The sequence below is a fragment of the Filobasidium floriforme genome, assembly GCF_021052385.1.
Source record: "Filobasidium floriforme strain CBS 6241 chromosome Unknown HD553scaffold_9, whole genome shotgun sequence".
NCBI lineage: Eukaryota > Fungi > Basidiomycota > Tremellomycetes > Filobasidiales > Filobasidiaceae > Filobasidium > Filobasidium floriforme.
In genome coordinates, this window is record NW_025763630.1 from 39386 (window position 1) to 51766 (window position 12381).

General features: G+C 52.7%; 4 protein-coding genes across 4 annotated transcripts; 2 read left to right on the forward strand and 2 right to left on the reverse strand.

The window, feature by feature from the left end:
* The first annotated feature begins 259 nt into the window (after window positions 1-259).
* Window positions 260-2424, forward strand: HD553DRAFT_310005 (5'/3'-nucleotidase sure). The gene is made up of 10 exons (XM_046179775.1): window positions 260-639; window positions 715-822; window positions 908-969; window positions 1048-1057; window positions 1133-1328; window positions 1429-1513; window positions 1596-1636; window positions 1749-1837; window positions 1945-1954; window positions 2025-2424. The coding sequence occupies exons 1-10, from the start codon at window positions 445-447 to the stop codon at window positions 2279-2281; spliced, it is 1053 nt and encodes a 350-aa protein (XP_046037013.1). The 5' UTR covers window positions 260-444; the 3' UTR covers window positions 2282-2424.
* Window positions 2425-2448: 24 nt separating this feature from the next.
* On the reverse strand, window positions 2449-5970 carry HD553DRAFT_341455 (uncharacterized protein; the record flags this gene model as incomplete). Its single annotated transcript, XM_046182638.1, has 11 exons — window positions 2449-2482; window positions 2566-3161; window positions 3219-3344; window positions 3407-3500; window positions 3566-3596; window positions 3664-3734; window positions 3819-3916; window positions 3992-4461; window positions 4550-5505; window positions 5607-5713; window positions 5824-5970. The coding sequence occupies 11 exons, from the start codon at window positions 5968-5970 to the stop codon at window positions 2449-2451; spliced, it is 2730 nt and encodes a 909-aa protein (XP_046037014.1).
* A 298-nt stretch (window positions 5971-6268) lies between these two features.
* On the reverse strand, window positions 6269-8340 carry HD553DRAFT_222012 (beta-lactamase/transpeptidase-like protein). The gene is made up of 5 exons (XM_046177244.1): window positions 7984-8340; window positions 7835-7872; window positions 7511-7724; window positions 6627-7387; window positions 6269-6541 (listed from the first exon to the last, which is right to left on the reverse strand). The coding sequence occupies exons 1-5, from the start codon at window positions 8168-8170 to the stop codon at window positions 6446-6448; spliced, it is 1296 nt and encodes a 431-aa protein (XP_046037015.1). The 5' UTR covers window positions 8171-8340; the 3' UTR covers window positions 6269-6445.
* An 872-nt stretch (window positions 8341-9212) lies between these two features.
* Window positions 9213-9796, forward strand: HD553DRAFT_341457 (uncharacterized protein; the record flags this gene model as incomplete). Its single annotated transcript, XM_046182639.1, has 2 exons — window positions 9213-9422; window positions 9506-9796. 2 exons carry the CDS (start codon window positions 9213-9215, stop codon window positions 9794-9796), a joined length of 501 nt encoding a protein of 166 aa, XP_046037016.1.
* Between the last annotated feature and the right edge of the window lie 2585 nt (window positions 9797-12381).

Below are 12381 nucleotides of genomic sequence, written 5' to 3' on the forward strand. Positions count from 1 at the left end.
TCAGTCCCGACTTGATCGGACAAAATATCGGTTTGATCCCTGAGATATGGCAGCACATGGTCGTCAACAATGTCGCAGCGGTCGCATGTGTCGCATGTGCCGTAGCTGTACCTGAGAGTCGAATGTGACAGTGAGAGGATCGGCTGATAGGACATGTCCGAAGACGCGCGCTAGCAAAGCTAGTAAATGGCGGGATGGTTTACGATTCACGATCTCATTGAACCCCTATCTCCGCCGACCCCAAGTTGCATGCACATGGGTTCGACGAGCAGGACGATCCGTGACCCCGGACTCTCGAGGGTAATGTCGCTGAGGTAGCCGGCCGTCTACCGATCCATGTGGGTATAAAGGCGAGCAATGCAGGCAACTGTCGAGGCTGTCACATCGCGAGCAATAACATCATTCCGCTAATGCTTGAATCATTTACACTGCTCTATCACTACGATGAAGTCGATCGCTGCTCTCCTTTCCTGCTTGGCCTTGACCGCTGCCTCCATCCAAGCCCACCTCAACGTCGTGCTCACCAACGACGACGGGTTCGGGTCCGCCAACATCCGGGCTGTTTACAACGAGCTGAAGAAACAGAACCACAACGTGCTCATCGTCGGACCTGCCGATCAACAGTCGGCCAAGGGAGGCGTGAGTACCTAGCCTACCCGGGTTGATCCAAGTTTGTCTGGAGCTGATCATTGAATCTTCTTGGAACGATCATAGACGACCGTATGGCCGACTAGCAACTTGACAAGCGGCGGTCGAGGTAACCTCCTCACCGCCGGTCTGCCTTATGCGGGCACCGAGCCTGGTGTTGACAACCCTGCTATCGTGAGCTTTATCCCGTCTTTCATTCCGAGTCACTTGTCGATTGAAATCTATACGCTGACCCGAACACCATACGCTGCGCGAACAGACATATTTCAACGGGACTCCTGCGGCTTGTGTCTTTTACGCCCTCGACGTCGTTGCCCCTGTGTAAGTCCCGCTTCCCTATATCTATCACTGCTCCAAGTCTGACCCTCATGCCCCTCTATTCCTGATTCTCTTCGACAGCTACTTCAACGTGAGCCTATCCCCCTCCCCAACCTTTATACCAACCCCATCCTAACCCCTAATTCCCGCGTCGACTACAAAACAGAACCAATCCGTCGACCTAGTAGTCTCCGGAGTAAACGAAGGCTCCAACCTAGGTCCTCTCGTCTACACCCTCTCCGGGACACTCGGAGCTGCTTACGTAGCCGTAGGTCGAGGAATCCCTGCTGTCGCCGTCAGTGGGCAGAACAGCACCAAGGTGGATTATAAGGATTGGGACCCTGAGGATGAGAGCGCGGTCGGTGAGTTGGGATCTTCAGTGCTGGAAGGCTGGGCTCTATCCCGGGAGACTATCGCTGATGGGGAACCCGACTTTTTGTTGTGTGCATGTGATGTTTGCAGCCAACGTCCAAGGAAGACTCACTGCGGACCTCGTCTCCGCCCTGGCTTATGGTCGTGACAAGACCAAGGGAGAAAGGGTCTTGCCGTGAGTCTCCCCCGATCATCCTCCGTGCTCGTTCCCCGTCCCTTATCGAATCGAGCTAATACGATCTCTTTGCGCTACGTAGTCCCGCTTTGGGGTTGAACGTGAACTTCCCTCAGATCAACTGTAAGTCCTGATTCCATTTCGCTCCCTCCCTCATCCCAATCTCGTTGAAGAACCTCCCTCCGCGGACCGCCTTACCGCTTGCTCATTGCTTTTGGCGCCATTGAAATCGCAGCTACTTGCACAGGATTGCCTATGATCCAGACTAGGATGACAGGAAGCGCTCTGACAGACAAAGTCGTCTTCACTGCCGCTGGGTTCCCGGTATGTCTAGCGTCGAGTCGCAAGAATCTGGATCTTAGATACAAGGAGGTTGCGGGCTGACATCATTTTTATCGGTCTCTTTCTCATGTGTATTGACGTCTGTGTAGACTTGGGGTGGTGAGTCACACTTCGTCAAATTGAACACAGATTTTGACCGCTGATACAAACATATTCCGATGGTCATCAGACCTACCCGGATCGATCGGTATCAACACCTGCGTCTCGGGCGACTGTAGTCTTCCTGGCGAGACCTTGGTGGCGACCACAACCTGCCAGACCGCCGTCACCGTATTCTCCGTCGACTATGACGCTCCTCAGGGTTACACCGAGAGCGTCAAGGAGCACTTGGAGTACACCGTCTTGGACAAGATGAACACTGCGCCAGGGTCTTACAAGAAGAAGCGAGAGTGGACCCCTCGAGGTCGGTCGGCTCGGGCTGAGTGAAGGAGCGCGATCGAGGTAGAAGGGAACGAGAACGTTCTCTAAGTTGTACTCTCCAGAAAAAAGAAAACGGTGATTGTATCGCAGGGGTCTACTTGGGTATCATGAATGTCATAATGCTGTATACAAAGGGCATCTAGCCGTCTGTACAAGGTACATTTGGCATTGTCTCATTGTTGTTCTTGCGTCTCGAGGATGGACATCCTGTAAAAAGGAGACCCGACATCAATCAATGGTCCGTGGCAAAAAGACGATGCATAGGCGCACGCGCATCCTGGGCAACTCACCAAAAGCTATCGTTGGCGAACAAGACGTCCCGCACCGAAGTATCGCCAACGAAGGCTCCAAGGCTCAGAGCCAGCGAAGAGGTAGGGACTTCCGGTACAGGCAGCTGATATTCCTGTGCTCTCGGGTCATTCGGGTCGTACTGAATTTGTCCCATCGTCTGATTGCCTTGGTCGAAAGGTTGAACGTTGAGCAGGTCATTTGAATGAACCTCGCCCCAGAGCGGTACGGTCGTCCCATTTGTATTGACATCGTGCTGTACAGTGGCTCCATTGATACCGCTCAGATCCACCCCACCTAGCATATCGGTGAACAACGGCGACGTAGGCGCGGTAGGCGGCCAGTAACTGCGCTCCGGCTGTGAACCGATCGTCTCCATCGAAGCGTCCAGGTCGATGGGCATGGGTAACATCGCTCGAGGGGTGTACGTCGGTGCGGTCCTGATATCGAGCAGACGAGACAAAAACACCGACTGGATGGCCGGAAGGTGGTCCGCCGAGGTAGCAGCCTGGGACAACATGCTGACGGCTTTGCGACAGAGTCCGAAGATGTGTTCTTGCGAGCCTCCAAGGAGTTCCTTGTATCGTACTTGAGCGGACTGCCAAGAAACTCAGTCTCAGCAACATCACTTTCTGGTCTCGCATAAGACACTCACCTTGAGCAGTGACACGACTGCAAAAGTCAACACCGTGTACATAAAGTCGGGACACCCTCGCGCCAGACCTTGGTCGTCCCAATCCTTTTCAAAGCATTCAACAATGTTCGAAGCGACCGTTTGAAACTGCCATTGAATATCAACATCAATCTGATCTTTTCCAAGGTTCCGGCAATGCTGTGACCCACCTGAACAAAGGTCGACGGTAAATCCAGCGCGTTCTGCGTCTTGGCCCGATACAGCGCAAAGGAGAGTACGACGAGTCGACCATACCGATGATACCTGCCGACTTGAGCGTAATCAGCCAAAAGTCAAGTGCGAATAGGGGGTATGGCACCGCCACTGACAGTCGATTCCTGCTACACGTCAATTGGCTGGCTGAGGAATCATAACCAGCGCAGCTTAGCCACTTGAATCTATTCGGAAGGAGGAATTGAACGCTCACATCGGGACCCGTCGGGGATCGCATGAGCCCTGCCCCATTCTTCCAGCTGATTATCAAAGACGACCACTAGACTAGATCACCGTCAATATCAACGAAAGAGGATGTCAGCCTGGACTAAGGAGGCTTTTCTGGAGCAACTTGACGAAGCGGCTCACTCTGGAAAATCGCTCGCCCAGATATCCGTCCCCGCCTGACTCTGAACATTGCTCATTTTGAAACACTCGACCGCTCTGACCAATATCTGAGTCCATTCCTGCAGACGTCCAGCACACGCAAAGAGGTTCATGAGCTGGGCCATGACCATGATCAGCGGACGTCGAATGCTCACGGTCAACGACGCCACGCTCAGATCGAGCACCCGATCCTCCTCGTCCACATCCTCTTCCAAACAAACCGTCTTCAACGTCGCCGCATACCTCCCCACAGACCCTTCTCCTTGTAAAGCCGAAGGTTTCCCCAACTGCGCCGACAACGTCCCATCGAGTGTATAACACAACAACCAAGTCCTGATGATCGACCTGACCAACCAATTAGGCAACCCCCGTCTGATCGTCGGGTTCAAAGCCACACGGTGTAGGTTGATATCCATCGCTGTCCGACAAGCGATCCCCACTCTGAGCCAGGTCATGTCCTGTTCAAACCTCTTGGCTGGGATGAGGTTCCATTCGCTGTAAAGCAGGTGCGCTTGGACGACGTCCAACGTCTTTTCCAGGGGGATACGGGTCATCTCTTGTCGTGCGAACGAACGGAGTTTCGACCAGAGCCCGATATTGAACGACCGGGCGGCCACGCAGCAAACTGCATGTTTATCAACAATCTCGATGTCAGCGTACCGATCTCCACCCGCCAGGCCCTGCAATGTTCAACAGGACACCCTCGGACTCACTAGCGTTGAACAGATAATTCGATCGACTAGCCACATCGATACAAGCCGACCGTTTCCTATCCAACACCGGCAAATGCGGATGAATCTTCTTCCAATACGTCTCGAACAGGCTCTCCGCATCGGACGGCGAGATCAATTGCATGATATGCGGAGCTTCACTCTTGAGCGTCCTCGGTGTGACCGATTTCTTGGACGAAGAGTAATAATCGGTTCCTTCCGGGTTATAAGGAGGGCGATCGTGATTGTTATTGTTAGAATCTTTGTTGTTCGCTTTCCCACCCCCACCCCGATGGAAAGCCGACGAAGTCAAAGACCCAGACCCCGAAGAAGAAGAAGGACCCGGATCAAGACTAATAGTAGCCTCCGCCAAGATCCCCAACGGATTCGGCGCATCCCCCGGTAACGGCAGCGTCGTCAAATTCTCCCTATCAATCGGCCTGGCCGTAGAGAGCCTATCGTTCAGTGCAGAAGACTCTCCATACCCAAAGACGGTACCTATCGAGGGGAACCGCCTAGGTTGCGGTAGAGGTAGAATGGGTTTATTGTTGTTGTTGTTATTATGGTCAGATCCTGAACCTGGGGTCGAGTTCGAGTTCGAGTTTGAGTTTGAAGATTTAGGCGTCTCCGACTGCAAGTATGGGTCGTGACTTTGGTTCTTGTTGTGATGCTGATGATGTCGTGATGGCTGAGCAAGACTATAAGCCGAGAGTGACGCTCCCGAGCCTCCTAAGTTATACGAAGGCCCTGCATTACGAATGCCGGTAAACGAGTTCGATCTGCTTTGACCTGCTGTTCCTCCTGTTACGTGAATAGACTTGTCTGGAGATTCGCTCGTACGGGACTGGGACTGAGATGGGTGTCGGCACGATTGATGGTCCTGATCCTGATCTTGATCTCGATCTTGGTTCTTGTCAACATGCTGGTCGTTCGTCTTGATAGCCGGTGTCGTTGAATCCCTACATGAACGAATACCGTATAGCCAATTCGATTTCGAAATATCAGCGACCCCTATTACACGAACAGACCGACGAACAGGCAACAATGCTCCCTGGCTCACCTCTTCGACCGCTTGATCTTGCCCCGCATCGAGGGGACGTAAACGCAGTCCGGCGCTCGACCCATCGAAGTGCATCTCGAGCAAGGTTTTTCCCCGTTACACCTGGCCTGCGACGACCCGACCGAGGTAAATCATCTTGTCAGCATCCTATCATCAGATCGCGGAGTCTCCACTCCACTCAAGAAGAATGTGGGGTAAATGAATGGAGATGGCTTACCTTGGCTTTGTTGCACCTCGCACAGGCCGAGGCGATCCGGTCCGACGTCTTTTTTCTCTTATTCGACGGTGCCTCGTCCATCGTCGTCGACGTCAAGCTGGGACTCGCAGGTTGTCCATCCAAGTCCGGGGAGATAGGGGTAGACATGGTCCATGCAGAGCTGGGTCGATCATCCAACCAGGATGGAGCTATAGCTATAGCTGTGCTTTCACGCTATACGCAGTCCAGGTTGCAGGTTGGTCGGAATGTATTCCGAATTTCTGGGTCGTCCCGGCGTTGCTTACCCCTATTTTCGCCCCGCGATCAGCTGATCATCGACTCGTCTCCCCCTCTCTGTCTCTCTGCCCCGGGGGGACCCACGTTGGACGCAAGCTCGGCAGATGTAATGGGCCGATTTCCGAATACCTTCCCTTGCAAGGTCTGTCAATCGGAAAAGGGATCTGGCCTGGCTGTCTCCTAGCTCCTCGAGTGCTGGTGGACATCTATCGACTGTCGACTAGATCTCGACTTCCGCGGGCACTCGAACTCGACTGAATACAACGATTTTAATCATCCCGACGACATAGTCTGCCCTTTCCGCTTTTCACAACCCGTATACAAAGACAAATCAAGGCGTCTTTCTCTACTCGAGGTGGTCATACACCGTCCTCTCAAACTTGGTGTACAGGTCCATGAAAGGGTTAGGGTTCTGAGCGAAGATGTTCGTGAAACAGACGCCCTGGACGCGACAGAAAATAGCGGACAGTGTCAACGTCAATGCCGCTTCTCACATGACATGATCATGACGTCCTGTTGCGACTCACCGCGATCCCACTAACAGGGTCCAACCAATACTGCGTCTTCGCCGCCCCATCCCAACACCCCGACCCAGCCTTCCTCCCATACTTCGAATCCCGGAAGTTCAAACACAGCCCTACGCTATGCCCGACCTCTTCCAGGGTATAAGTCGGGTCGTGATACGTCTGCCGTTGCATCATCGAGAGTAAGCCTGTTTTGGGGACCGTGCGGGGGATGGAATCGTTGAAGAGTTCTCGGAAAGATTCTCCCGAGATCAACTTCGAGGTCCCATTATCATCGCTGGTGCTTTGTCGAGAAGGATCACACGCCAGAACCCCCCTCAAGAAGGCCAAATAATCCTTAGCTGTCCCGAACAACCCCGCTCCACCTGCCAACTCCCCAACCTCCTCCGGCCTTTCCGGTCGTGCATAATGCAACGACCCATAATTATCAGGATAACTCTTAATTTTCCCCTCAGTTGGGTCGAGGTAAGTGACCGCCATAGCCTCCCTCCTAATCTCCTCCGTCGGGTAAAACGACGTACTCTCCATCCCGCATGGCTTGAAGATGTGTTCTTTGAAATATTCTTCCAAGGAAAGATGGGTTAGGCGATGTACGAGATGTCCAGCCCAATCGATCCCCACGGAATAATGCCATTGGGTCTTCGGCTCGAAGACTAATGGGAGTGCGTACGAGTCGATGGAAGCTTTTGGGCCGAGGAACGATGGGTGGGAAGTCTCTTTCGTCCAGCGGTCCAGGTCGGGGGAGTTGAACGTATATCCCATGCCTACGTCATATCATAATAATGTCCAAACCGGATGAAGATGAAGAATCAGCTTGGATTAATTTCCCTCGGAGCGTATTATCGGATAGAACCAGCTTCAGGCTCAGAGGGGGTTTATGAACGTACCGGAAGTATGTGACAACAACATCCTCAAAGTAATCTTCGTCTTCGGCTCCTCCCAAATAGGTTCCCCTCCACCCTTACCATCTCCATCGTCGGTACTAGTATCTTTATACCCCTTAAGGACCCGGAGCGAGGCAAGTTCCGGCAAATGGGTCTCGATAAGGTCTGGGTCGTCCAGGGTGACTAGACCGCGGTCGAGTAGTTGCAGACAGGCGATCTGAAATGGTACAAACGCAAAGTCCGGGTGAGACGAGCATATAGGAATCAGTCGAGATGTATCGAAGAAGACGAGAGGAGGAAGAGAAGTGGGCCTGAGGTCGGACTGACGGTCGTCAACAACTTGGTCGAAGAGAACAACTGCAGAGCTACGAAGATCGGCGTTCACGTTCAAACACGATCGGCCGTGTCAGCTCCTGCATATTCTCTCCGCTTTCAACCATGTGCAGCCGTCTATAAAGGCTCAACTTTCGACTCACTAGTATCCTCATCCACCTGCCCCTGAGATTCGTCCCCAAACCGCTTCTCTCCCGCACAGTTCGAGTACAACGTCCCCTCGGCGTTGGTCACCCCAAAGAAGACGGCGGGGACCTCGCGCGAGTCGACCGACGACTGTAGAAGGTCGTCCAGGGCTTGTTTGCCAGAGGTGGAAGCGAGTTGGGGCATGCTTGAATCTAGTCTAGCTACTGTGATGTGGGCGATGGTGTCAGGCTGGTCGAGTTGATGATACCTGACTGTGAACCGGATAGGGGTATCTATATATGGCTATGGCTGGCAGGGGGTCACCCGGTTATTCGTTCCACGGGCTATCGGGCCCGGTTCGGAAGCGAATGACCGGTAGCTGGTAGAGGATGGACGCTCGCTATCCCCATATTCAGGCGCAGAAGCTGCTAAACGAGCGGATCCCGAGTCGGTCTCGTCGAGCTCGATGCAGTTAGTCATGTCGGACAAAGAGGCACAAGCAGAGCAAGCGGAGGAATGAGCTTGTGTCCTGGATCAATAAGTATGGCGTGTATTTACCCACCAGCATATCCCACAGAGAATCCGATTGCGGCGTTCGGCAAGGCGCGCAACAACAAGCGCATGCTGGCAGTGTTGATGCGATTTCAGCAGAGACGTCGACAGATGAGGAATTAAGGCAAGCAGGGATTTTCACTGGTCCGTTTCCGTTTGACTCATCACCAAATCAAGCATATATACACGGCCCTTGAATACTGAAGTACATCAAAGCAGAAAACGTTCCGCTCGACAGATCGCGCTTACAGACAGACGATCTGCAAAGCGCACATAGCCCTCCTTTCATGCCGCACGTCATTGGACAAAGACAAGCGACTTCTACCGCCGCTCAGATCGGTCTCTTCTCACCCCAAAGGGAACATTCACCGGCTCACAACGCTGATGCGCTCCTTTTCTGACTTTGCGATCAATGGAAGTCGCGCCAACGGCAAACGTCCTCTTTTGATCGCGCCTCCATTCACATCTCGCATTCTTTTGTCGGTATTGTGCTGGTGCTCCATTGTGGTATCATTGTGCGCACAGCTCATATGGCTGGGTCGGAGATCATGCTCCCGCCGTGTCGGATGGACACGAAGGATAAAAGGCGCTCATGGCATTGACGCATTCGATAATCTCTTTATATGATCATTAATCATCGCACGAACTTAACATCTAAACAGCTTCACACTGCAAAACCTGACCTCATTCCGGCATGTCTGACAAGTTTACCTCTCAATCCGATCGATCTGACGACAAGATTGATCCTACGTCATACGATGATTACCAGGAGAAGGAATCGGTCGTTCAATCTTCCTTGACTGGATCTGACGTCCGCACAGAGGTTACGTCAGCCAGTTCAGATCTTGAAGGCACGACCGTTGAGGGGAGAGAATGGATTAATTTGAAGACGATCACCTTGGCGGTAAGCTCATAAGTAGTTCAACCGTGGAGTAAAAATCAAACTAATTCGTGTCGGCCCGGTGCGATCTCGTCGCGCTGTTGTAGCAATTGCAAACGTTGACGGCGAATTTCGATGCCCAATCTCCCGAGGATCAAAGAGCTACCAACGCTGCTCTGGACGCCGCTACGACGTTCGAAGAGAAGGAAAAGATCTACAACGGCCCGATGTTCCGCCCTCCCTCTCGCACACCCGCTCAGATTGAGCAGGCAGAGCGCGACAGGCTGTTCATGCTGCTCATGAGCGGTCGGACGGAAGAGGCGGTAGCCATGAGCAAGAAGGACGAGAACGGGTGCTACATCAATCCGTGGGAGAAGAGGGATAAGCCTTCCCAGTGAGATCGATGAGGAATTCTGGTCAACTACATAGCACGACTTCGATTCTTGCCTGAATGACGTGGTACTCTTTAAGATCTGTAGCTGGAGAAGACCGGTAACTTGCCTGGGCCTATGTAATTCGACCACATGTCATCGACTTCTTTCATTCGCGCTGTAAATCAGTTCTGTCCTTCTTGGTCCGCCTGCAGCATCCTTTCACCACTCTCCTACCAATTTTTTTTGGATATCGAGTTGATCACCGTTGTATAGTTTGCATGAGGATAAAATATACAAGAGGGGATCATGAAATCAGACCAGAATGGTCTGCTATATATATTATTCTGGTAGGTGGAAAGGTGCTACGGTTTGCGGTTTGCGGTCTGCGGTTTGCGGTCGCAAGTTGCGGTTTGCGGTCGCAACTTGCGGTTGTGGTCGCAACTTGCGACAGTGGTCGCAGATTGCTAAGCGGGTCGCAGATTGCTAAGCGAGAACAAAAGGAAAGGTGCGAAGAGTGGATGTGCTTTATTGTTCCATGCGGTCTATTGTTCTGGGAGAACAATAGACGTGCGGGAGAACAATAGGATTCGACACTCCCCCTCACTCAAGCGTCCTTTGCGAAAGAGGTTGGTTTTCCGCTGAGACCCATCCCGGTGACAAGGTGATGGAATTGGTGATGGGCGAGACCTTTGGTGAGAGCGTCGGCAAGGTTGTCCTGAGTTGGAACATGGGAGAGTTCAACGGTGTTGTCGAGTACCTTCTCTCTAAGATAGTGGTGTCTCATGTCGATGTGTTTGGTGCGATCATGAGCAACAGGATTCTTTGAGAGTTGAATGGCGGCATTGTTGTCATTGAGAATGGCGAGGGGACCAGAGACCGGGTGACCGAGAGATTCGAGAAGAGTGCGGAGCCAGACTGCCTGTCGGGTGGCATCAGCGGAAGCCATGTATTCTGCTTCCGCAGTAGAGAGAGCTGTGGTTGGTTGTCGTCGGGATTTCCACGCTACCGGTCCTCCAAAAGCACGGAAGAGGTATCCAGTAGTAGATCGGCGAGTGTCCAAGCATCCACCCCAGTCGGCATCGGCGTAGCCCAGGATGATCCGTTGGCCAGAGGTGGCGTCGTAGGTAAGGCAGAGCTCGATGGTGCCTTGGAGGTATCGAAGGAGGTGTCGAGCAGCATGGACGTGTTGTTTGTTCCACTTGCTGACAGTCCGAGCTAAGACTCCAGCAGCATGAGCAATGTCGGGTCTGGTGATGGTGGCCGCATACATGATTGATCCGACCATTGCGGGATATTCTTCATGAGCGGCTTCCTGATGTTCAGTGTCGGTAGCAGGAAGAGATCGGAAGCCGGAAGGAAGGGGAGTCTTTGCCGGTTTGGAGTCGAGCATGCCAAACCTTTCCAGGACCGCCTGTACGTAGTGTTCTTGAGAGATGTAGAGTTTCCGGTTGGGCCTGTCTCGGAAGACGTTGAATCCAAGAAAGTAAGAGACCGCTCCTCCGTCGGAGCACTCAAATCGGCCGTTGAGCTTGGTCTTGAAGTCGTCCAGTTCCTGGCGATTGTTGCAGGCGATGAGTTGATCGTCAACATGGACGGAGAGAATGAGAAGGGTATCCTTGGTTGATCGGATGTAGAGACAGGAGTCGGCCGGAGAAGGAATGAGACCGAGAGATCGAAGGAAACTGTCAAGAGCCTGGTTGAAGCAGCGAGGTGACTGTTTGAGACCGTAAAGTGATTTCTGAAGCCGGAGAACCTTGTTGGCAGGGATATTGCTGCCCTCAGGAGGTTCGAGATGGACGAGTTCCTCTAGTTCTCCATTGAGGAAGGCGGCCTTGATGTCGACCTGATCACAGTCCATGTCAAGGTAGTTGACCAGAGCGAGGAAGACCCGAATGGTATCCTTGTGAGCGACTCCCGCATAAAGTTCATTGTAGTCAACTCCTTCCTTCTGCAGAAATCCTTTTGCTACCCATCGAGCCTTGTAGGCGGATGGCTTCCCGGTCTCTCCGTCGATCTTCCGGGTGAAGACCCATTTGGCTCGAAGGGGTTTCGATGTAGCTTCTTGCCTATCGATGACAGACCAGACCTTGTACTGATCCATCTTGTCGAGTTCGGCCTTGATAGCCTCCTGCCATTTGTCCCATTCTGGAGATCGGTGGGCTTCCTGAAAGGTTTGAGGGATAGCCGTGGAGATGAGTGCATGGCCACAGATGACGGCGGTAGCGAGGTTTGCTGAGTATCCAAATTTGGCAGGTGGTTTGCGGACACGTCGGGAGCCATCAGGCAAGATTGGGTTCTCCGGTGTTGGTACCGGTGCTATGTCCCATCCTTTGCTCCAAATGCCGGATGACTTGTGTTTGGCCTGTGTAGCCTGTGTAGCCTGATCACTTGGGATGGTCGTGTCATCACCAGGCTGATCAGGTGAGTCGAGAGTATCGGTATTGTCTTCAGCCAATTGATCCTCTTCGGTTTCAGAGTCTGAGTCTGATGTTGATTCAGGGACTATGTCGACGTCGACCTGAGTGGACTGGATTTTGGTTTCCAGTGATTTGGTGTTGGTGGAAATCTTTGGTTGTTTACCAAAGACCACATCACGAGAGATGGTGACC

What these genes read in the sequence shown, in the direction of transcription:
- HD553DRAFT_310005 (XM_046179775.1), top strand. Translation starts at nt 445, where the DNA reads ATGAAGTCGATCGCTGCTCTCCTTTCCTGCTTGGCCTTGACCGCTGCC. An exon ending in AACAGTCGGCCAAGGGAGGC is followed by an intron (nt 640 to 714) that starts GTGAGTACCTAG and finishes GAACGATCATAG; the next exon opens with ACGACCGTATGGCCGACTAG. An exon ending in GTGTTGACAACCCTGCTATC is followed by an intron (nt 823 to 907) that starts GTGAGCTTTATC and finishes CTGCGCGAACAG; the next exon opens with ACATATTTCAACGGGACTCC.
- HD553DRAFT_222012 (XM_046177244.1), bottom strand. Translation starts at nt 8,170, where the DNA reads ATGCCCCAACTCGCTTCCACCTCTGGCAAACAAGCCCTGGACGACCTT. An exon ending in CGACCAAGTTGTTGACGACC is followed by an intron (nt 7,725 to 7,834) that starts GTCAGTCCGACC and finishes GTACCATTTCAG; the next exon opens with ATCGCCTGTCTGCAACTACT. An exon ending in ACCCTGTTAGTGGGATCGCG is followed by an intron (nt 6,542 to 6,626) that starts GTGAGTCGCAAC and finishes TGTCGCGTCCAG; the next exon opens with GGCGTCTGTTTCACGAACAT.